Consider the following 23,199-nt stretch of genomic DNA (forward strand, 5'->3'; position numbering starts at 1 on the left):
TCTGCACCACAACAGACTGGTACAGCGCCCGCTTCACTGCAGACGCTGCACCAATCCGCCTGTCAATCTCCCGCTCCATCTTTCCACCTGTTCCATTTTTCCCTCATTTGTGAACAAGACCCTGAGATACTTAAACTCCTCCACTTGAACAATCATGAACTCTAAACCTTACCTGAGGCAAGTAATGCCCGTATTACTTCGGATCTTCTGTGACCTCCTAAAGGAGTTGTCTGTGTTCTCTTGGATATTGATGTCATCAGCAGGCCAGCTACTAGTTAGAAAGGTTCCTATTGCCCAGTATTTTTTCCATTTATGTGTAATGGCTCTCACTGGGTTTCTCTCGACAACCAAAACCTTAGAGGTAGGCTTTAAGTCTTTCCAAACAGATGGATGTCAACGACCCCGTCCTGTCTGTTGTTGAATTTCTTCAGACTGGGTCATGATGTGTTGCTGGTTGAAATCCTTCTGCCAACTTGGTGTTGTCGGACAAGTTCTGTTGAGAAGTCTGGGTGTGGCTTTCAATATTAAACTAAGCTTTTTTTTTTTTTAAATGGTAAATTGATTAGCTCGTGATTTACCAAAGGGCTCAATTACTTTTTCACTCAGGTTATCTTCAATGATAAAATTAGTTTGACTTGATAATTCCTCCATTTGTCACAGAGGTTATGTGAGGGAGCACTGTACTTATATCGTGGTTTTAATTTTCCTTTGTCTATATAATATTTTTTACTATGCTAACAAGCTATGTGTGAGAGAGATTTTACCGATTACCTGGGGAAAACAAATCAGTGTTACTAAGTTTAAAGACAGACTAAGCCTCACTTTTTACTTTGATGGCCAACCATGGTTCAGAAACTCCAGAAAATGGCTCCTAACGTCTCTCTAGAGCTCGTCTAAAAGCAGCTTTTCCTCCCCACTCGGCCTCACGCCTGTTCTGTGCAGTTAAACCCGAGTCCTGTGTGTGTGTATAAATTTAGAAACCTCCATTAGTCTACATATTTAATGGCAGCCGATTTGCAGTGAGTGGAGGGTGTGGTGGTCATGGTGGGGCATTTCTTTGAGTCACAGCTGGTCAGGAGCTTTTATTTTTAGGCTCCCAGCTGTCCTGCAGTAGCTGGCTGCCCCTCCCCCACAATGCACACCCTGGTATGAGGGTAGGTGTTTTTGTGGTGAGGGTTGGGGGGGGGGGGGGTTCTTTAATGCTGGGTGTTTGGCCAGCTGTGGGTCAGTTATGTTCCTCTACATGTGTATTTAGTGGATCCACACCCAAGCCCCTTGATATTTCTTACATTATTTGAATGATGAATGAAAAATGCCTTAAACTATCAGCTGTCTTCGGTTCTGTCTTCTGTGAGGCGCGTTCTGCATTCATTAGAACGGCTGTCCCTGTTGCTGTGCAAAGACATCTCTAGATGATGAGATGGCTAGATCTCTCACCACAAACTCCAGTGCATTTACTCAGAGCTTGTGATAAATCAACACAAAGTAGAGCAAAAGTGTGAAATGACGAGACATTTGCTGAGCATTTGTTTAACGAGACGCAAAGCCTTAGTTTTGGGGTTTAATAGATTTGAAAGCGTGTCTTTAGTTCCATCCATCTTTCAATCAGCTTTGACCAGCTTCTTTGTTGCTGATGAAGGAAAGCATCACCACAGCAGGACGCTGTCAGCATTAAGATGCATTTCTGGCTTTCCTCCATACTACATTTTTTTATTTTGGCCAGCGGTTCTTAATTCCTTTAGGCCAAAGGCCCCTTTAGAGGAACAAATTATTCTATCCTCTCCTTCTTAATGAAATAAAAGGAGCATGACTAATTTTAGTTGAATTTTAAGTTTTTCTTCCCTTTTTTTTTTTTAAACTGTCCAAAAAAAACCCTCTACTTTTATCCTCTTGTCTAATAATTCTGTCTTTTCAAATTAAAGAGGAAGTAAGATCTGTAAAAATCTGTATAAATACCTCTGGGCATTAATAATAAAAAATAGATATACAGCTCAAAATGTAAATATTTAAAATCCATAAAGTTTTTGTGAAACTCCCAACTATTTTAGTTTAAAATGTATTTAATTTTCTTCCGTTTTTTAGTTTTATACAAACGTGAGCTTGTCTTAGGGCTTTTTTTTTTTTTTTTGCTTTTTTTTTTTTTTAAAGCAGTAAAGACAAAAGATAAAACTGATTCACGTAACATCATCTCCACCAAAGAATGCAGTTTTCAGGGTTCCCTGGTCGTGCTTTATGCCGTGCGTGTTCACTCGGTATTTTTACATTTTCCAACCTGCTTATGTCCAGTCAGGACTGACTAAGCTGGAAGCCAGCTTCATCACTTGAATAACGGAAAGAACCAACATAGGAAGTTGATAAAGTACACTTTTATAAGGTCCTTGTTCTTAAAAGGTTGGTACACATCAGTCTGGATTATTTTATCCTCAAGAGTAAATTCTAGATGTTTTATGCCAAGAATTGTGATGAGACACATTTTAATCTCCTGACAGCACTTGTTCTGCTGCCATTGTTGATTAGTAATTCCTTGCTGGAATCTAGTTCCTAGAAAACCAAAGGGAGAATATGTCGCCCTGACTCCGTAGGGTGCCGAGTGTGAGAGTCCATCCGTCTGTCTGCCCTGCAGGCCTGGCCCTCATTCAGCACCAGGAGGTCTGAGCGGAGTGTGTCTGAAGGAATGACGGCGCTTTTACTCGAGGTCGCGACCTGATTCTGTAGCGTTTGCTGCCTTCTGCTTCAGATTCCAGCCCCGAACCCCCCCAAGTTTTAATGTTGGGTTAACTCTGGGAGAAGATAATAGATGTGTGGCCCTGTGCCTTTGTTATTCAATAGTATCCATCAGTGTGTCCTTTCACATCAAAAGAGGGTGGGTTTGGGGGTCGAATTTACTGCAGAGCCTTCTGGACGGGCAGTAGGCTGAAATACAATGAAACATCTGTGATGGGAGGATCCAATGTAGACGATTCTAATGCCCCTCTTGGCTTCGCCCACATCCACCCACAAAACTCTTCCTACTACAAATCCTCTTTCAGTTTAGGCTGCTCATCAGATCCAGAAAGTTTCAAAGAAAGTCTTTGATCCCCTAATTTATTCACAATCAGAGTGAGGACAAATGTTTGTTTTCCTCTGGTGAAGAAAGTGATTCAATTGCAAGTAAAACCAAAGAATTACCTGGTTTTACTCTACAAAATGGTTTGTTGTGCAGTCTGGAAAATCTGGAATATGAGATTAGTATTTTACCAGGCTTAGCAGTAGTATGGAAAAACAAAATAATAGCAAAGACAATATTTGTATTTACAGATATAATGCCTTATACCATATTCTAAATATTTCTCCTACCTCCCCTTCTTCTACATCTTTGTGTCTTTCCCTCCCTCCTTCCTTGGAGTTTGTATTTTTTTTCATATTTGAAGCTTGCCCCCTGTGGAAACATTTCGCCTAAATTCCTGGTGAACTTTAGTAGTCCGTTTTCAAATGAACTTTGGCAAACATTTGGTTTTAGGTTAAAAAAAAAAAACTCCAAACCACTGAGGATTAAACCAAACAAGCCCTCTGTTTTGATGTCTTAATTCAATTTTAGACGAGTCCAAGCAAAATTATTCCAGAATTACTGAACTTTGTCTGTGTTCTCACTGGCAAACTAAACTAAAGATCAGGTTTTTATAGTTTTCCCTGGACACCTCTAATGAACATTAAATCTATAGTCTCTTTGGCATTCACTGTCAAGTCAACAGTAAAAAGAGGCTGCTATAGGTCCATTGATGACCGTTTTGGTTGTTTTTAAATGTGGTAATAGACTTGATTTTTTTTTTTTTTTTTTGGGATAGTAGAATAGCTGCTTTTGCCATCTTGAGATGTCTTAGCAGACTAATTCTTCTTTCTGGACGTCTCTTCTCCCCTTCCATTCTCAGTTCAGTCTCTCTTCAGCAGTCAGACGGACATCAAACTAATTGGCTGCGGTTTAAATGGGGAAAACATCCTTTAAAATGCAGAGTAACCACCATCCAATTGTACACAGCAGATGTGATACACCTGTGTGATTGTAGCTGCTTGTATTTGTGGTACTAAATATAGGGCTTTCCTAATTTATTTCTCACCAGATATTGCATTTTTAAATTGGATAGTATAGAAAATTTAGAGAAGTTACTTTTTTTTTTTTATGTTGGTTGGTGTTATTATTTCAATTGTTTTATTCCAGTCACTGGATTATCTGTATATATAGCTACGTAATAACAAAAAATACACTTCAGAAAGGGAGACAGGGAATTTAGCCACGCAAACCTGCAACTTAAAGTTAAGACTAGAAACAGCAAGAACCTAAAGAGCAAGCTCCAGCTAAACAATATAAGAGTGGTCAGGAATGAAGTCAATCCAAGGCTTCAAGCAGAAAGGGGATCGGGTCGATTGATAGTCTGGACAAAGCCAATGAACTGAACATGTTCCTCAGTAGGACCGTTTAGAGACAAGCCCAGCATTCTCCTCTCCTCCCCCAGCAAAACAAGCCTCTCATTCTTCCTGTCAACACCTCCAAATGTTTTAATCTCCACATTGGTCAGAATCGGACTGCTACTTCGTTGTCTGTAACCAAATTAGGGGGATGCTGATGCCCCCCTTGTCTCCCCCTCTGGCCTGTCCATCTTTAGAATTCAGGGGGAGCGGCAGCTGGACAGACTGAACCAGAACAAGGCTGTGGGTCCAGAAAGGCTCGGCTGTGTGGAACAGCTAGCTGGGATTCTGCTGCACCTCTTCAACCTCAGCCTGGCCCAGTTGAAGTTTCCAGCTCTGTGGATGACTCCTTGCCTGATTCCTGTGCCAAAGGAAGCTCATCAATCAGAACATGACAAGTATAGACGTGTTGCGCTGACATGGCATATCCTGAAGCTCCTAGAGAGACTTCTGTTGGCCCACCTGAGCAAACAAACAAGCAGCTATCTGGACCATCTGCAATTTGCCTATCGTTGTGGAGTTTGAATTAAAGACAGCGTAATAAGCACGCTTCAGCAAACACATTGTCATGTGAACAAAGAAGGCGGCGTTATGAGGATCATATTCTTTGAATAATCTAGATTAGAGCCCAATTTACTATGCAAGAAACTCCAGAAGACACTGGTAGGTATCTCCACGAGGCCTGGATCAATGACAAACAGACCGTAGTTTGAGACTGAAGGGTTGTGTGTCTGAGCTGGTGGTCAGCAGCAGAGGAGTACCACAGGGGCTGTTGTCTCATCATTCCTTTTTCCTCTGTGACCCTCAGACTGTCAATGTATATGAGAGTCCTGTCCTCTGGAAGAAATACCCTGAAGACAGCCGCTTATTGGCAGATCGGGGATGGACAAGAGACTGTTCAGAGAAGAGGTGGACCGCTTCATAGTGTACATTCAAAATCTTGAATCTGAAGAAAACAAAGGATTTCATTTCAAGATTTCAGAAGAAACCGGGGAAAGCCGATCACCATTTCCATCATGTAAAATGTAAAAAGAAAAATGGAGAAAAGAATGTTCACATTGTTGTAGAATTAAAGAAATCCGTCAAGTCCTCCATCAACAGTACCCAAAGGAAGACCTTGGGTAATCTTATCAATCGAAGGTGAAATAAAAATGACTTGGAATAACTGGAAATCCACATTAATTCAGATAAAAGTGCAATATCTCACCCACAAGGTTCATTGTTGAGATTTCTAGTTCAGATGTGGAAATTCTGTCTCCTGGGGGAGAACGGTGCAGGAACAGAGTAAAGCTGCAGGATATTTGGATTTAAAAAATGTATAGGAAAAGTTGTCAACTTTCGAGACCCCCCCCAAATCCACTAAAATACTGTGAGAGCTCAGTTTTTAATCTGTCATATTAATGTGAAACGTTTTAACACATTGGTTTAGTTACATAATCAGATTGTTTTGCTAGTCTGTGATGCAAAAGGTGTATTTCACATGCTTCCAATCTACTCTACACAAACACTGCAGCTTGTAGACTAAATGGTCTGAAGCTAGACTCAATGTGGCTTTGGGTGGGATCAGTCGCTTACTCAATTATGTCCAAGCTTCTGTTGCAGAAGCAGGCAGATCTGGCACCTAGAGGTTTACGCCCCTCTAAATCCTGCAATCAGTGTTGTGACAACTTTTCCATGTCTGTGTTCTCAGGTGAATGTCTTTGTGCTGGGAAGAACCTTCCTGCTGCTGACCAAAGAGCTTTGCATCAATGCTCCAGCAATAGGTATTGGTTTTCACTTCATTCTCTTCATTATTGACTCTCTAAAGCTACAGTGCCTTGCAACAGTATTCAAACCATTTCAGGTTTTCCACATTGTTTTTCACATTTTCACTGCCACAACAACAAACTTTAGCACATTTACTTTGGATTTTATAGGACAAACAAGTAAAACCAGAAATGGCAAATTATGGGAATTTTTTTTTTTAAGTTTTCTATTCTTAACACTAATGTATTCTTAGTACATTATCCAACTGTGTGTACTTTATTCTTCTTATAAATCAACTGCAGTGGAAATGGAGTTTGAGAAAGAGCTGGAATTAGTAGGTACAGTTGTTTCAAAGACGACACTAATGCACTCAACCACAATGGCCTCTAGGCACGCTCACAATGCAAGACTCCACTGCTGAAGATAAAGCATGCTGAGGCGTGTTTAAAGATCAAACAGAATTTACACAAGCCTGTGAAATACTGGGAGAGTGCCGTCTGGTCAGATGAGATCAAAATTTAACTCTTTGGATGCCACAATACACACCTGCATATTTCCCCCAAACCTGTCTCTGTCAGTGTGGGGCTGCTTTTCAGCATATAGCAGACCGTACATAATCGAAGGATGAATGGATAAATGTAGACTCTTACTATGTTTCCACCCAATTATCATGCAAATTTTTAGCAAAGTTTAAAATGTGGGAATTAGGTTTCTAATTTCATCAGAAGTGGACGTTATGCACGGCTCAAATAAACAGGAAGTAGAGGGCCAAACATCTAAAAAAAAGGTTTTCAGGAATCTGTTGCTATCAGACAATTTGTAATTGTTCCCTCATCTAAACTAGTGTTGGCGATGTTACGTGCTGTCCTGAGGTATAGGGAAGGAAATGTAATTTTATACTCGTTTTGGGAATATCTGGGAAGACGGCGATAGCAAAAACAGCCGATCAGTCTTGTGAGTTAGACGTTCGCCCTGTCAGAACCTATTGCGACATTTTGCACAATAGTTATTTTTCCGGAAAAGCCAGAAACCACCTCATGCGAGCGTAAATTATTTTTTATTTATTTTTTTTTTTCAAAATTGAGAAAGTTTGTACTTTGCGATTTTGATTAACTTTTTCTAATCGAAAAAACGTTAGTGGAAACTAGGCTGTGGTTTCTGAAGATCTGCTGCGCTCCAACAGGATCTGAAGATGAAGGGAGAGTAGACGTTTCAGCTAAACTATCTCCAAAACACACAGCCAAGGAAATTCAAATTTCTGCTTGCAAATTGCTGCTGCAATATCCCAGCCAATCAGCGGATCTGAATCCTAAAGAAAATTATGGAAATGACTGAAGCTCAGAGTTCAGAGAAGGGTCCTACAGCACCCTCAGGACTTAAAGGGGACATGTCGTGCAAAATCCTTTTTTTTTTTTTTTTTTTTTTTTTTTTTTTTTTTTTCTTTTTTTTTTTTCTTTCTAGCCATTAAATACATTTTGTTGAGTCTTTAGGAATGCAGTAAATTAGAATGTAGTATGTCCAGGAGCTGCGTAGATACCTTTGTATTTTGTGTGGATCATATTTTTCACGTTGTTCAGTTTTTTCTGTTTATGTATCTATTACGTCTTTTGAACAATTAGGTCACTGTATTTACTACCGCGGAAGTAAACTTTCAGCTTACCATTTTCGTAAGTCCGACATTTAAATTTCTGAGCGATTTTGTTGCCTAAGGATGAAGGAAACCGAAGGATGCCAAAGCTACAAGTCAATAAGTCAAAATGTTTGGTTGTCCATCACATCGTCCTCCCCAGCATCCTACAAAACAGGCCGAATAGGGTGAAGTGAAACACTCTGTGACCTGGAGGAGGACGGGGTGTGAAGTGCCTCCATTAGATTTAAAGAGACAGCACCTAAACCATTTGCTTTCAAATGGTTATAATATGGCAGTTGGACTTCTCTGTTTATCCAAATTTGTGTGATGCATACATTGCAAGACTTAGTATTACTTTCGTAGATTGTCAACAGTATATGCAGACAAGTTTATCTGCAACCTTGGCAAAGATGTGAATAATACCATAAAGAAAATTCATATTTATTTGCTGTAACACAATCTTTCACACATTCTGGGGAAAAAAAAATTAATTCCATTCATTCAGCAGTGAGGAAAAATCCTTTTCAAATATATATATATTTTTTTTTAAATAGATGGCACATTTACTGGCACACATTACAATCCCATTGAAACAAATGGAACGTTAGCATTTTTAGTTTGTAATTGACATTTTAGAATTTCTTGGAGCACTTAAGTAATTTCTGACTTCCTGTGTCCCTTGGGTCTAAATATAAAGTAATAATGAGGTCAATTTCTTTTAGCCCCCTAGGATGGAGGACAACCCATTTTCATCTTAAATGTATGGCACGAGAGGTAAAAATAAATCTCCAAAGCTTGGAGAAATTCAGTAGTTATGTATTAGGGAGTGAGATCAGGAAAGAGGCTCATCAGTTCTTCCATCACAAATGGTGCTTGCCATTAATAGATGTGGACATTTTGTTTAACTTTCATCATACTTGCACCTGATGCAGATTCTGGCGACCAACATCAAAAAGCTCCTGTAGAGCGCCGTGGTTGTCATGGAGGAAAATGAAGGCAATAGTGAGGAAATTTTGGGGTAATCACATGGTTTATATCCCATTACAACACCCATCACAATGTCATGCTTTCACGAATGTGGAGTTTGCTAAACCTTACTGAGACTTCCTGGGAACCATGTGCTCTGGTCATCATGTGAGACTAACGGTGTATTGTTCAGCAGCAAACACTTGAGTTGCATTTGGCACAAAACAAAAGAGGAATCTGTAGGAAAGCCTCTCACGCCCAGTGTTCAGTGTGGGGAGTGTGTGATGCTGTGGGCCCGTTTGTCCTCCAAAGGCCCTGGGAACTTTGTTAGTGCAGCGGCATTTTATCTTTGAAATACCAGGATATTCTAAATGAAAACCTTGGGTCATTATTGGGTCCTTCAGCAGGCTAATGAGCCTAAATAAGTTGCCAAATCCACTCTGAAATAATTCAATAGACACAATACCAGCCATTTTTCATGGCTGTGCCATTCCCTGGACCTTAATCTAATGGGAAACCTTTAGGGTGAGCCGAGGAGAAAGCAAACGTTTCCAGATTGAGAATTTCTGTTTGCTCCAACCTTGTGAAGAACTATCAAAGTGCTGTCCTGTTGGCTAGAAGTGAACCTGGTGGAAAAAAACATGGAAATGATGCATGCATAAATGTGCATGTTTTTATTCTTAATTTTTCATTTGGAAAACATGCTATGAAATCTTTTTTTTTTCCACATACCTGTACCAGAGGTACCAAAACATTAATCCCCATGGCTAATTTAGTACTATATACTGCATACTATTTGTACTTTCGTAACATTCACGTCTACGACTTCGAAGTCCTTAATGATCAAATCAAAATGAACCAACGAAGAAGAATTGCTACTTTGTGAAAGCCTCCTGTGCTGTAAATTGGGATGAAAAACGATTCTCTTTCATTTAACCAGGTGGGTCAGTTGAGGACTAATTCTCATTTACAATGATGACCTGGTCAAGAGGGATACAAGGTGGATGCAAAGAAAAAGCCGCGGGCTCTGTTGAGCTAAAGGGAAGTTTACAGGAAGTTGTCCTTCTGGACCAAAAGGCAAAGAGCAGTAGCTGGTGATTGATGGTTTCACTCATGCAGCAAAGAATATCAAATGAAAAGGCCATTTATTTCCACAATTCCATTAAAAATATGAGACTTGTACAGATTGATCAGACTGTGTATTTTAGGCACTTATTTTAATTACCGTAACGTTGATTGTTACTTGCAGCTAAAGAAGACCCACATTTAATTTTCTTGGAATGTAAAATGCATTTTGATACAGAAATGTCCAGTGATAACCTCCCCAGTACCTGACACTACTACCTTCCACAAGGAGGGTCGTGCTTTATCCAAGCATGTTATTGGGAAGTTGTGTGGAAGGAAGCACCTGGTGTGGTAGAAAAAGGTGCACTAGAAACATGCAGAACCACAGTCCCCAGAAGATTGGAAAGCAAAGCCCAATCAGGATGTTGTGGGATATTCACCAGGCATGGATTGCAGCCGGAGTTTGTCCCCCAGACATGTGTCCAGCATCCAGGCTCCAAATGTCCCAGAATATCTGGGCTGGGCGAAGAAAACTGGACTTTTGTTCAGGAATCCGAAACTCTCTTTTTCAGATAAACGAACCTTTTTCATTTAATCTGGAAATCAAGCTACCAGCGTCTGGAGGAAGAATGTAGAGGACCTGAATCAAAGTTGCTGCAAGTAGAGCGTGACGCTTCGGCAGTCAGTCGTGATTTGGGCAGCCATGTTTTATCAAACCCAATGTGTGCGCTACTGTCACTAGGCGCTGTTCGCGATGACAGGAATGGCGAGGATGCCATGTGTAAGCTAACAGCCTGGCTAATTCCCCAGATGCCAGCTTCTCAGACCCAGCCTAACTCTGTGTAGAGCACAACCAGAAACGCAGCCTTTCCTAAAAAACTTCCAATTCTGAACCTAATTCCAGGTTTTACTTTAGTCTTCAACACATCTGTTAGAAAGAAATCTGTTTTATCTGACATCAACTATAAATGTATCTCACTACATGTGACTGAAATGCAGTTTAATCCTTTTTTTTCTAAATCTCTTTAGCTGAAAACAATGAAAGCACTGGCAGGGATAGGCTACATGAAGCTGCTGATTGTAACTTTAAAATGGTGACAACTCATATTTTATGTGTCATGTTAACAATAGAGATGTTATAATAACCTAAATCAAAATAAAAAATATAATTGTTTAGCATAAAATGATAGAATTGCTGCTTTTTTTTGTTTTAAGTAAAACGTAGTGATACCAATGTTCAGTGTTCCTTCCTGGCAGAGGAGTCCTCTGCAGACGACAGAAATAAGCAGCTGTAGCAGGAAAGCAGACGCAGGACGACATTATGAAGACATGTCTCTGAATACCTGAAAACCTAGTGGAAACACCCTTCTCTACAATAATATCCACATCACCCATTGCATGAAATTACTGAGTTAAATGAACATGCCCCCAATATTCTAATCTACATGTGTTTTGCTGGAGAAAGTACAATCTTTACATTAAATGAAGCTGTAGTTCATTCACCCTTGACCAGAGGGTGCTGTAGCCCCCTTACACCCCCCCCCCTCCACCTCTCTCCACCCCAGCACCACAAAGATGGGATATTGGCATCTGTTTCCATTATAACTTTTCGGTTTTATTATCAGGTGTGTAAGCATTCTTGGACAGAACACATGAGGTCAGCATCAAGCTGTTTACAGTCGAAGACAAAATGGTGGCGAGGTCGTCCTCTGAAGTGCAAAACCACCGTCTGGGAAGCTTTCTTTCTCTGTGTTTCTGATCAGAACCCCACAGTGAGCTCGCTCCTTGTGTGGTATTGCTGCTTAGACTATAAGAACATATCAACCTACGTCTTAAAGTGGCTTCTACTCGTTCCAGGTCTGGACTTGAGCTTGATTACATAAACACAGTATGCGTGTTTCCACAGCAGATGCAGCCCTTAGACACAAGGAGCACAGCCAATAACCTTAAATCAGAATTAAATAAAAAGATAACCTTAAATTAAATAGAATAAAACGGCTCCGTAGCTTTTTAAAATAGTCTCTCTGGAGGAGCTCTGCAGGCTATTTAGTGTGACATTAACCAGGTGTTTGAATGCTACATTAGTCTGAAGGCTAGAAGGCCACGACTGCAGTCAGGAGCAGCTCACGAGTAGAAGACCAGCTCTGGGATCTGCCCTCCCTGCACCCCGGTCCCATTGGTGCTGTCCGAGGAGCACTGAAACTGAAACGTCACCTTCCCGCACTGCACCTCCGTCATGCCCTCCTGGCCGAAGTAGCTCAGCTCGTTCCCGTCCAGCACGGCGCTCACCGTGTAGAACGTGTCCTGCTCCACCTGGACGGGATGCTCGAACCACACGGGGAACGTGCTGCTCGAGCCGTCCGACACAAACTTGGTGACGTTCTGCGCCAGAACGGCGCCCTGTCTCTTGAGCTCAATCTTGACGCTGTACTCGGCCTTGCCGCCGCTCGACCCGTACAGCCCCAGGCCGGCCATGAAGATCCTCTTGTCCACGGCGAACTGGATGCTGTCGCACCGGCCGCGGTAGCGCCACTGATTGCTGCGGTAGGCGGAGGACTGGAAGCGGTGACACCTCTGGGGGTGCAGGCCCTTCCTCGGCGTCAGGGGGAAGTCCAGCGCGGGCTTTTTGGCGGCGGTGTACCACAGGAAGACGTTGTGCGTCTCCTCCAGGGTCAGGATGTCGGACTGTGCCGCCCCGTTGGCGAACTCCTCCACGCTCATGGTGGGAATCCGCACCAAGAACAGCGCCTTGCCCAGCGCGTCTCTTTTGTTGCGGGTGCTGGGCCCCAGACCTTGTCTCTTGCATTCTGCCGCGGCCCAGTTCATCACCGCCTCAAACACCACCACCTCCTCCGTGTTGAGCGTTTCCCTCTGCAGGATGATCTCCAGCGTCTGCAGGTCGATCTCGCAGAAGCCCTCTGAGCGCAGAGCCAGCTCGGCCTGAGCGTCGATGACCTCCCAGCAGCGCTGCGTCAGCTCCGGCTCCTCGAACAGGCGGCTCTGGGAGAGCAGCACGCAGGCGTTCTTGGCCTCCAGGCTGGTCTCCAGGAAGGTGACACAGGCCTTGGCCAGAGCCGGGACGATGTACTTCTTGGCGGCGTACAGCGTGGCCAGCACAGTGTCCGCGTCCAGGTCAATCTCATCGCTGTACAGGTACCTGGGAGCAGAAAGGCGCCGGTTAGGGCGGGGCAATAAATGAGAATATCACAGAGAAGTCCATTTATTTCAGTGATTATATTAACAAATCTACTCATTCATAACAAGATGGAATATGTCAATAATTTAATTTAGATGACATTGACTCATGGCTCTTAGAAAACATGAAATTCAAAATATTCCATCAAAGCAATCATTTATCACCCAGAAAGGTTATGACCTACACTATCGCGGAGAGGACTGCTGACTTGGTAGCTGTCCAGCAGTCACTAGCTGTTTCCATTCAATGCTCATGCAAATATCGAGCTAACTTTTAAAATATCGGGGGGGAGAAAACACGAATCAGACGTGTTTCCATCTACTGGTTTGTAGTGGATTAACCAGGAGACGCCCATCGTAACGTCGTCATACGTTGACGTTGGCTGTCGTAAACAGGAAGTAGATGTTGGTAACTAACGCGGACCACAGATCAGTCGTGGAGCGAGGCTTTGATGAATGTGCTGGTTTTTATTTTTTTCACGGATGAGAGCAATAAATGCGCGCGTCTCCACATGTACCTGTTGTTGCTTCCAGACCTGTTTTGGAGCGTTATGGGAACATCTGGGAAGATGTCGGCAGCAGATACGGCCGATCAGTCATGTGAGGTAAACATTCGCTATGTATGTTTCCATCTCCTCTTTGGCGCATTTACAACCTCAAGCGAGCGTAAGGACTTTCTTGCGAAATTTAGTGAGTTAATTAGAATTTTGCCGTTTTCGTCAACCTTTCCTAATGTGATATTTCAAAATGCGCATAAAAATGTTGACGGAATCGCTACTATTTCCACTCTCCACACAGACGCTCTGACGTACCTAATAGAGATGTATCCACGTGTATTAATGAAGGGTTTAAAAGGCAAAGAAGGGATGCTAGAACAAGGTGACTGGACTTAAACCCCTAAGAACCTGAGGTGTATGGTCAGGAGGAAGAGGAGCTACCTGGGCTTCCTCACATTGCCTTCATGGCACGTCGAGCTGATGCGATCATCAGAACTAGACGCCTGCTATGCATCTGATGAATTTCTGAGGTTTACTTTTTGAATTATGTTATTAAAATAAGCTTTTTAGGGGATGCACTCATATCCTTTTGCTTTGCTCCAGGAAAATCCAGCTTAGTTTCTGCAAGAATAAGGAAAAATAATTTGCCAACAACAGTATCGGCAGTTCTATTTAAAGCTACTGAGCTAAATGAGCACAAGAAAATAACATTATGCAACCGCTGTGAATGTCTGGGGTCAATGTTTTTTTTATTTACAAGGAGACAAGAGAAAGAGAGCAATGACAGAGCATAATGCTGCTGCTGCTTTATTCTGCCAGTCTGCTGGCGTTTGCCTCTGCTTAGCTGCGGATGAGTAACGACGCGCTTTGAAGTGACGCTGACTGCGCCCTGTGATGTGGGCCTCTGCTCGGCCGTGTGGAGAGAGTTTGCTGTGTGCGGCTTACTTGAGCAGAATTAGAAAAGCAGCCGGTTCCACATCTGGGATATGGATCTCAGACTCCTCCCCCGCCAGATCGCCATAAAACATGGCACAGAAGACCGAGCTTCCCACGGCCAGGACGTACTGGGAGGAAGCAGGAGACACACTCATCAGACCTTCATTTTTATTATTATTATTAAATGCTACAAAGGAGCAGAAGCAGCTGTGAACCAATCAGGGCGACTTGGGCCAGCTGTGCCGCTAATAACACAGTGATGTCATTTAATGGTAACTCCAGGGCGATGTTTACCTTATGAGCTGGTATTTTCTGGGATGCCCCCAGGGGCCCCACCATGAAGTGAACGTCAGCCATCCGCTCGTTGTTAAACATCAAGGCGTTCCTAGAAGAGCAAGATTCACCAGTGAGACGGCAGGGTTGTAGAACATCAGCTTCTAGCACTCTGTCAGTCACTGGCACCATTTATTAGGCCTCACCGGGCCTGGACCGTGTTACTAAGGCGACGCACTTCCTGGTTCCAGAGATGCACCAATCAATCACTTTGCCTTTAAAAGGCTGAACCACTACTGGACAACGCGTTTGTTCAGTGCATCAAAACTGAGAACTCCCGTTTTATTTTTGTCTTTAAACACATCTTGAGATGCCAGAGAATTTCTGGACCAGAATATTTCGTGCCGTATGGAGGATCCGGGGAGCATGGTGCTCCACCCCTTCCCCCACCTGTTGCTGCTGGAAAAGCCCACTTTTTACTTACAGGAGAGGCTAATAAGGCTGTGTCGGAAACTTTTGCGGGTCACAGAACCATTGAAATTCAGTGTGGAATCCGATAATAAGGGACCTCCACCCATCAGTCTTTAATCCTTAAGATATTACCGATTTAAACGACGCTTGACAAGCAGTGACAGGCGTATCTGTGAAGATGGTAAGATAATGGAGCAGATAGCCCCAGTACTACCTTGTTATACTAATATTAAAAAGGAGAGAGGGGGAATAAAGATGTCTGTACAGCCTACTATTGAGTGGGTGTTAAATTCAGCTTGTCAAAATACCAAATTGTTAAATGTAACTTTATCATAGCTGTAATCACCACAGTGTTCTATTTCAGCAGTAGTGAGAATGATTGTTGCCTTTTTTTTAATACAAAAAACAATGCTGAGAAGTTTCTCTTAGTTTTTTTTTTTTTACTAGAGATTCACAGAGATATTGGCTGATGGCTGAAAAATGCAGATTTTCATCCTTTTATTTTTTTATTTGTGCCTGGATTGTTGACATGCGGCTGGTAGTAAACGTTTAAAGATCTGCCCCTAAGCGGCTACCAGGTGGCACCAACAGCAGCCTGTGTGTGGAGGAGGTAAGGGATTGAAGGAGACTCTTATAGCCGGTACCAGTGGACTCTTATCTGGAACATCTCAGCCGGTCATTGTGGGTTCTGAGGGAGATCAACACATCCAGCAGATCACCAGGAAGCTGGACTAGAGTGAGAGCTGCTTTGCTTTGGAGCGGTCACCCTGAGCCAGGAACCAGGCCGGACCTGGAAACTGTTGGCTGCCCTATGATGAGTTGAGGCACCGCTGGCTCTAAACGCTCCTGGTTTTGCTTTGAAATGTTAACCCCTTGTTTTAAAAGAACCCCTCTGCTCCCCCGGTGCTGCAGGCGGCTACCTCTCTCTCAGTGTGGGGTGGCTGCACTGCCAGCTGGGTGGGTCTACGTTGTTGTTGCTGAGGTTCTGCTGGGTGGTCGGAGTGGTGGCGGTGCCGCCGCCGCCGCCGGGTCCGCCGGTGCCGGTCCCGCCGCTCTCCGCCAGGCACACCGCCTCCTTCGCCTTCTCCGCGTCCGCCACCGTGGAGCCGCCGGCCAAGGCGGCGGCGTTGGGGCCGGCGGCGGCGGAGAATAACTTCGCAGCCATCTTCGCGGTGTCCGCCTCCTGCTTGTGCTGCTTCTTGGTGCCGGACAGGGACAGAGTCAGAAGCTCATAGCATGCCGGCAGCCTGGCCGGGAGCTTCCTGGACCTCTTCAGCGTTTCTGGAAGCAGCAGTAGATAAGTCAAACACCTCATGATCCGGCCATGATGGAGCAAGCTGCAGTCTGCCGTTGGCATCGGCCCAAACGGACGAGCTTTGTGTCGATGCCCCCGCGCGGACTGGGTCGGTTCTCCGGGACGTACCGGCGACGCTTTTTAGATGTCCTCCCGTTAAAACGTCACCCACAGCGCATCCAGTGCCGGGGATGTGAACATCGGCCCAGGCCCGGTGTAACGTATCCCATCCGCGGATAACGCCAACACGCAGCTCCGTCTTCTCGGCGTTCCGCTCAGCCTCACTTGCCTGGAAAAATCCTCCTCTGGTTTCCCTTTTCCAACGAGAGTAATCCGGATAGCGCTCCTTGTTTCCCACCTCGCCTTTGCATTAATCCTCTCAGACGGACCGTCGTCTTGTCCCGTGTAGCTGAGCACCGAGCCGTGGCGCTCCGCCACATCTACGGACATCCGAAATAAATAGTTCTCCGTCGTAAGTTTTGGAGCTCTGCTCTATTTTTACTGCGTTTTTTCCCCCCCCCCGTCCTGATCTCCTCTGACGCCCAAAGCTCGCAGACGACCAATCGTAGCGGGGCAGGGCGCTGACGTCAGAACCGCAGAAGCCCCTCCCTCTGCTTCCTCTGCAGAGTGCGTCACTGTTGGGTGGTGGGGTCTGGCAGCTCAGGGAGGGCACGGAGCAAGGGCGGAGGGAGAGCCTGGTAGTGATGGGAACCGCAGTTCTTTTTCACTGTACCGAATCAGTTCATTAAAATGATTCGTTCATTAAGTTCCTGTAATGACATTGCATTACAATATTTGCTAATTGCCATGGTTTAAGTCACATTTAGTGTGCTGTTCATAGCTTTAACTGCATTACCTGTGCCTTTACATTTAAAATGGGCAATAAGCAAGGCTTTAGCGACACTAAGAGTGCCATTTATAGGACTTTGACTGTTATTTTGTTTGTTTACACCTAAAACAGGCAATAAAGATCAGACAGACTTTTCAGGCTGTCTCCGTACCTTATTTTGAAGTTCTAGCAACCAGAAGTTAATCAGCTTATATAGAAAAATGAAAAAAAATTATTTCTGAATAGGACCTTTGGATAAAAAAAAAAGCGCTAGATTGAAATTACTTCTTGTTTGAGTGTATAAGAAAAAGACAAATTTCCCTCCATACATACACACACGTTCCTACCCTCATCTATGGTCACGAGCTTTGGGTCGTGACCGAAAGAACGAGATCCCGGATACAAGCGGCTGAAATGAGTTTTCTCCGTAGTGTGTCTGGGCTCTCCCTTAGAGATAGGGTGAGGAGCTCAGTCATCCGGGGAGGACTCAGAGTAGAGCCGCTGCTCCTCCACGTCGAGAGGAGCCAGTTGAGGTGGCTCGGGCATCTGGTCAGGATGCCTCCTGGACGCCTCCCTGGTGAGGTGTTCCAGGCACGTCCCACCGGGAGGAGGCCCAGGGGAAGACCCAGGACACGCTGGAGGGACTATGTCTCCCGGCTGGCCTGGGAACGCCTTGGGATTCCCCCAAAGGAGCTGGCCCAAGTGGCTGGGGAGAGGGACGTCTGGGCCTCCCTACTGAAGCTGCTGCCCCCGCGACCCGACCCCGGATAAGCGGAAGAAGACGGACGGACATACACACACAAGATACAAAACCATCAAGAACCACACTCCAACCAGATGGTGGCGGTAATGCACACCTCCAGTTTTTTGCCAACCTCTAAGAACTTGGAGATGAAGAAGAGGAGCCAGAAAGAATGAAGTCTAAAAGGAATATTAGAGACAGAGGGGCACTGGGCAAGTGAGCAAATCAGGATTGTATAAATCAGAACAATGCTTTATTTATAAAGTACAAAACTAATACATAGAATATAGTAGGTGAAGGCTATAGTTACACATACACTAATGTTGTTTACAACCTGAATAAGAAGACTGATTATGTTGTGTGTCTAGAATTGAAGAAGTCAAAGATATACGGTCACATAGCTGCCGCCTGAAAAGGAAGCCAGAGGCGTCCTAAATGTGGTGCTGATCCTAAATTTGAAGAATGTGAAGAGGATGTGCTGGAAAAGTGTTGTAACTGTGGTGGTAAGCACAGAGTGACATATAGGAAATGTGAAGTCAGGAAAAGGGTGGAAAGAAGAGTTAAAAGGGCGGTAGAAATTCAACAAGTTAAACAATCAATAAGATAAGCTATCCAGAGGCAGAGAAGAGTGTTGGGGAAAAAGAATGAAAGTTTGAGAGTTTATCATAAACCAGCAAATGTTTGGACAGGTATTCCAGGTAGGCCTATTGACTTGGAATATATAATAGTTGAAGTTTGGACTGAAGATGAAAAAAAGAAGTTTCTAAACAGACCTGCTAATAATTTATTTATTTGCCCCCCTCTTCAAGGTCTTATGAGTACTAAACTTGACTGAGTAGAACTGTGTGTGTGTGTGTGTGTGTGTGTGTGTGTGTGTGTGTGTGTGTGTTGGCTCACTGCAGTTTAAGCAGAGATCCATTTATCAAATAAAGTTATGTTTTCTTCCTTTTTTGTGCAGTAAATTTGACTTAATGGTCTAGGGAATTTTTTTTATTTCTTTTTGCCCTCCTAAAGGGAAAGAGGGGTACTGTTGAGAAATCATTGTTTGTAGTACTTTGCTTTAAAGGGATACTCGTGAGGTTGGGCGTTAACCTAATTGGATCTGGTTAGATAACCGTTTGTCAGTTCTCCAACCCAGTTATCCGTCCATTCTGATGCACACTCTTATAGAGGGTATTAGAGCACCCCCCCCCCCCCCCCCCCCAATAAAAACGCTTGGCTCTGCCCATGAGGAGAGGAAACGATGAATGAATGAATCACTCAGGTCAGTCGGTGCTTCAGATTCACAAGCTCCACAGAACGCAGAAATTCCTGTACCAACCGGTGCGCTGACCTCAACTGTGCTGATAAATGTATGAATCAGTTAATGATTCGGTTCAGTTTGTTCACTCGCATGTGTCGTTCTTTTGAACAAATCATTCATGAACAACACAACACTAGAGCCTGTGTGCCTCAGGGCAAACAGATCTATCAAACCCAGCTAGAGGGAGAGAGTCACCATTGACAGAAACGACTGTAGTCCGGCTTTCATCAAGCTGCGCCTTAGTCATGCTTTGCGATCACTGAGTCTGGGAGCGGCCATTATTGCCCAAATATGGTAACTGACATTACATCCTGTGACGTCTCTGTGCGGTAAGGCACTGCGCTTTACAAGCTAATTCAATAGGAACTGTTGTACACTGCTGCAATCAACAATTCCCGAGAGCTATTGTTAAAGCAACAATGCCCACGTTCATTGGATTGAAACATGCTTGGAGCATAAAAGGAAAATATAGTCTGGATACATTTCTATTGGCACAAAATCAGTGAGTCTAATCATGAAGTGTGTTTACATGCACCTGGCTTTAGTCAGAATCTAAGCACGCTGAAGAGCTGATGTTAAATTTTCCTAAAAACCACAGAACTTGTACTTCCAATTTTGCTGAAAAAAGCATGACTTGGTTTTTTTTTTTGTTTATTGAACAATTGTATACAAACAGAAAATGAGCTCTAAATACCACTACAAACAAACATGGAAGTGTTGGTTCTATGTGTTCTGAGCGCTCAGAATGGACCTCCACAGGTTCTAAGACATGTGGAGACATTGCTGCACTCCCTAATGAAGCTACAGGCTCAGCAACACATGCTGATGGTCTTCCTGCATCACAGCAAGAGAGACATAAGGGATGCATGTCCAGTCAGGACAGTTTGCCCTAATCCGAATCACACGATAGGAACAAGTGTTTAGATCAGGGGTGTCCAAACTTTTCGGTACGTGGGCCAAAATTGTCATGTCAAAGGAACTCGAGGGCCAAAAAATATATATATATTTTTTTAACCAGATAAATTCTGTTAATTTTTTACCTGCTCTACAAAGTATGATTTATCATACGATTATCATTTTAAATTATTAGTCAGATTTTCAAGGGAAATTAATGTAAAAATCATTGTAGATCCAGATTTTAAAAAAGGGTTTTGCTCATTTGTCATATTAAAAGATGGTTTTCCAGTTTGCAAATTATTCTGAATAATTAAATTTGACTCTTTAAGAATAATAAACTGATATCTTTTTGGTCTAGCAATATAAGAACAGTATTTGGGTCAGTTGTTCTTTGAAAACACTAATTAGCCAGTTTTCATAATTGAATTACAAGCAGATTTTAATGCACCAAAGTCTGCATTTGAGTAATTAAATGCGATTGGACAGATGTTACTATGAAGTTAAAGAGAATGGCACTTTGGGCATGCCTGTTTTAGATGGATGCTGTTCAGATTACGGATCGGCATGAACCATCCGTCTCATTGGGAAAACAATTTCATCCCGATGGAGCTGAATCCAATCACAATATTCAGATTGGCGTGTTTACATGGCACATTTTTATTCTGACCGGTCCTTTATTCCAAATACTCCATGTAAACATAGTTTGTGTGGCATATCCCCGTATACTGATAGATGTGCTAAAACCTGCTTTTAATATCTACCTTAATTGATAGATAAAAAAAGAACAGCATCCCTATGGTAACAGGGATGATGGATGGAGCGGAGTACAAGTCAATCCCAGAAAAAAACTAAATCTGTTAGAGGCTGCAGGAGAGTAAAACTGGGGAAGAGTCTTACTATGCAGCTAAACACCAACCCTAGCTATTTTGCAAAGAAGCATGAGCAAAAAACATCAGCCTCTAGACGTGTAAAGCTAGTAAAGACATGCCTCGAAACGCATGCAGCTGTAATGGCAGCAAAACGTGGTTCCATGAACTGTTCAGTCAGGGGGACAGGATACACAAATACGCCAGCTTCAGATTTTAGTGAAACAAATGTGAGAAACAGTGGATCATTTTGCTGATGCGGTACTAGTTTGTGTTGGTCTATCACAATAAAAGCTGAATTAAATATGTTTTGGTAATGTGAAAATGCATGACCTCTCTGCAAAGGCACCATCTCTAAAACTCTGGATACTTGACAAGTCTTTATTTCAGAGAGCTGAGTGAATGTGACAACATATCTGAACGTCTTTCCTTAGTACCACTTTTAAAATTGGTGAATAATTCAGCCATTTGGAACAGGGTTTTTCAGGAACGGGACATCTACAGAAGAAAACTTCTGTTCTTTAAAGACCTTGATCAATCAGCATCCAGCTTTCATCTTGGCTTTGATTGAAAGGAGTAAGGTCACAGTCTTTTTCTTTGAAGCCTTGAGATTAGTTTTAGGAAATAACAGGTCCAGAGGAAGGGATTGTCCATTATTTTAACTGGGCTTTTGTTTTTTTTGCCTGGTTTTGAAGCTAGCAGTGGTGGTCAGCTCTGCAGATGCAGCGTTATTACATGATGGGGCGGAGAGAATCAGCCTCAACCTTATTAAAGGCTGACTTATGCAGCTTTCCACGGCACTCCTTTGTGAGCAAAGACATTGAATTCAAACATTTATGTCCAGTGTCGGCTTGGGGAAAGGAAACTACCTCTGACCAAAAAAAAAGGGGTTTCATTTTAGTTTCTCATTAGACTTGTGATTCCCACATAACATCATGAGTCATAACACTAAAGGCACTTTAAAATCAAACAAAAATAACCAGAGTAAAGTTGAGGCTGGCAGTTTTCAAAAATCATTTCTTAAAGAAAAAAAGTCTATCCAAGCTAACCAAGCATTTTAAAAGCTGGTAAGTTTCCTGGGTGGCGTCACCCTTGGCAGCGATGCTTGCTGTCAGGTCTTTGTGATAACTAGCAATGAGTGTTTTACATGGCCGTGGATGTGTTATGGCCCAGTCTTATTTGAAGAATTGTCTTAATTTAGCCTAGGAGGGGTTTCTAGCATGGATGCCCTTCAGGAGGCAACTGGCTGAATTGTTTTGAATCACTGTCCTATTTTATAACTCAAGCCCAAATGAGCTCATGTTCCTGAACTAAATATTCTCCTTCAGGATTTCCCTAGTTATACCTTGGATGTAAGGCAATATACACCTTTCAGACACTTCTGCTTTTGTCTGGTCAGTTCACAACTTTTTACTCAAAGGTGTTAAGGACCTTTAGGTTGTTTCTTAAGCAACTAAGACCAGCCTGTGTGAGCTTTTTGGTCAGCAGGCCTTTTGACCTAGGATGTCTCCTATAGCTGTGATATTTGCGCATTGTCTTTATTGTTAAATCATGAACGCCAACCTTAATTGAGCCCAATTAAAGGCCAACATGTCATAATTTCTGATGATGTTTTGGGTTCTTTTGTGACCTCCCAGATGAGTTGTCAATGGACTCTTTGGGGATAGTTTTGGTAGACCAGTCACTTCTGGAAAGGTTCACCACTGTTCCTTGTTTTCTCCAGTAGTGGATGCCGTCGCTCACAGTCGAGTCTTGTTAATGCCTTTGTAAGACTTTTCAGACTGATAGAAGTCACAGGAATTTGCTTCTCATCTGTTCTTGGATTGCTTTACATCGGGTTAGGTGTTTCTTTTTGAGAACTTTTAAACTCTTGTTCCGGACAAGGTCCAATACAATCAAAATACTTTATTTTTCACAAAGGGAAATTAAATATTGTTGGAACTTCTGCATAATGCTGCGTTAAGACCAAGTGCTTTTTTATGATCAAGGGCATCGGGTTTACATGCAAAGTCTATGGTGGAAGCGCGGATCTTGCGCTGTGCGTTT

General features: G+C 43.1%; 2 protein-coding genes across 3 annotated transcripts in view; one reads left to right on the top strand and one right to left on the bottom strand.

Annotated features, from left to right (window-relative positions):
* Positions 1-23,199, top strand: part of brf1a (BRF1 RNA polymerase III transcription initiation factor subunit a) — a 113,945-nt gene that overhangs the window by 22,344 nt on the left and 68,402 nt on the right. Inside the window, exon 6 of the mRNA XM_036150535.1 lies at positions 6,134-6,206. Coding sequence (XP_036006428.1) covers positions 6,134-6,206 — 73 coding nt within the window. The remainder of the gene's footprint in view (positions 1-6,133; positions 6,207-23,199) is intronic.
* Positions 9,511-17,058, bottom strand: LOC105935516 (BTB/POZ domain-containing protein 6-B). Of its 2 annotated transcripts, XM_021323301.2 has the most exons (5): positions 16,646-17,057; positions 16,143-16,503; positions 14,773-14,863; positions 14,488-14,606; positions 9,511-13,007 (listed from the first exon to the last, which is right to left on the bottom strand). In XM_021323301.2, exons 2-5 carry the CDS (start codon positions 16,385-16,387, stop codon positions 11,975-11,977), a joined length of 1,488 nt encoding a protein of 495 aa, XP_021178976.2. In that variant the 5' UTR covers positions 16,388-16,503; positions 16,646-17,057; the 3' UTR covers positions 9,511-11,974. The 2 variants fall into 2 exon arrangements, with proteins under 2 accessions (XP_021178976.2, XP_012731416.2); XM_012875962.3 differs by having other exon boundaries at positions 16,143-17,058.

Source organism: Fundulus heteroclitus, chromosome 19 (genome assembly GCF_011125445.2).
Source record: "Fundulus heteroclitus isolate FHET01 chromosome 19, MU-UCD_Fhet_4.1, whole genome shotgun sequence".
NCBI lineage: Eukaryota > Metazoa > Chordata > Actinopteri > Cyprinodontiformes > Fundulidae > Fundulus > Fundulus heteroclitus.

What these genes read in the sequence shown, in the direction of transcription:
- LOC105935516 (XM_012875962.3), bottom strand. Translation starts at nt 16,579, where the DNA reads ATGCCAACGGCAGACTGCAGCTTGCTCCATCATGGCCGGATCATGAGG. An exon ending in CACCCCACACTGAGAGAGAG is followed by an intron (nt 14,864 to 16,142) that starts GTAGCCGCCTGC and finishes TTGCTCTTCTAG; the next exon opens with GAACGCCTTGATGTTTAACA. An exon ending in AGAAAATACCAGCTCATAAG is followed by an intron (nt 14,607 to 14,772) that starts GTAAACATCGCC and finishes GCTTCCTCCCAG; the next exon opens with TACGTCCTGGCCGTGGGAAG.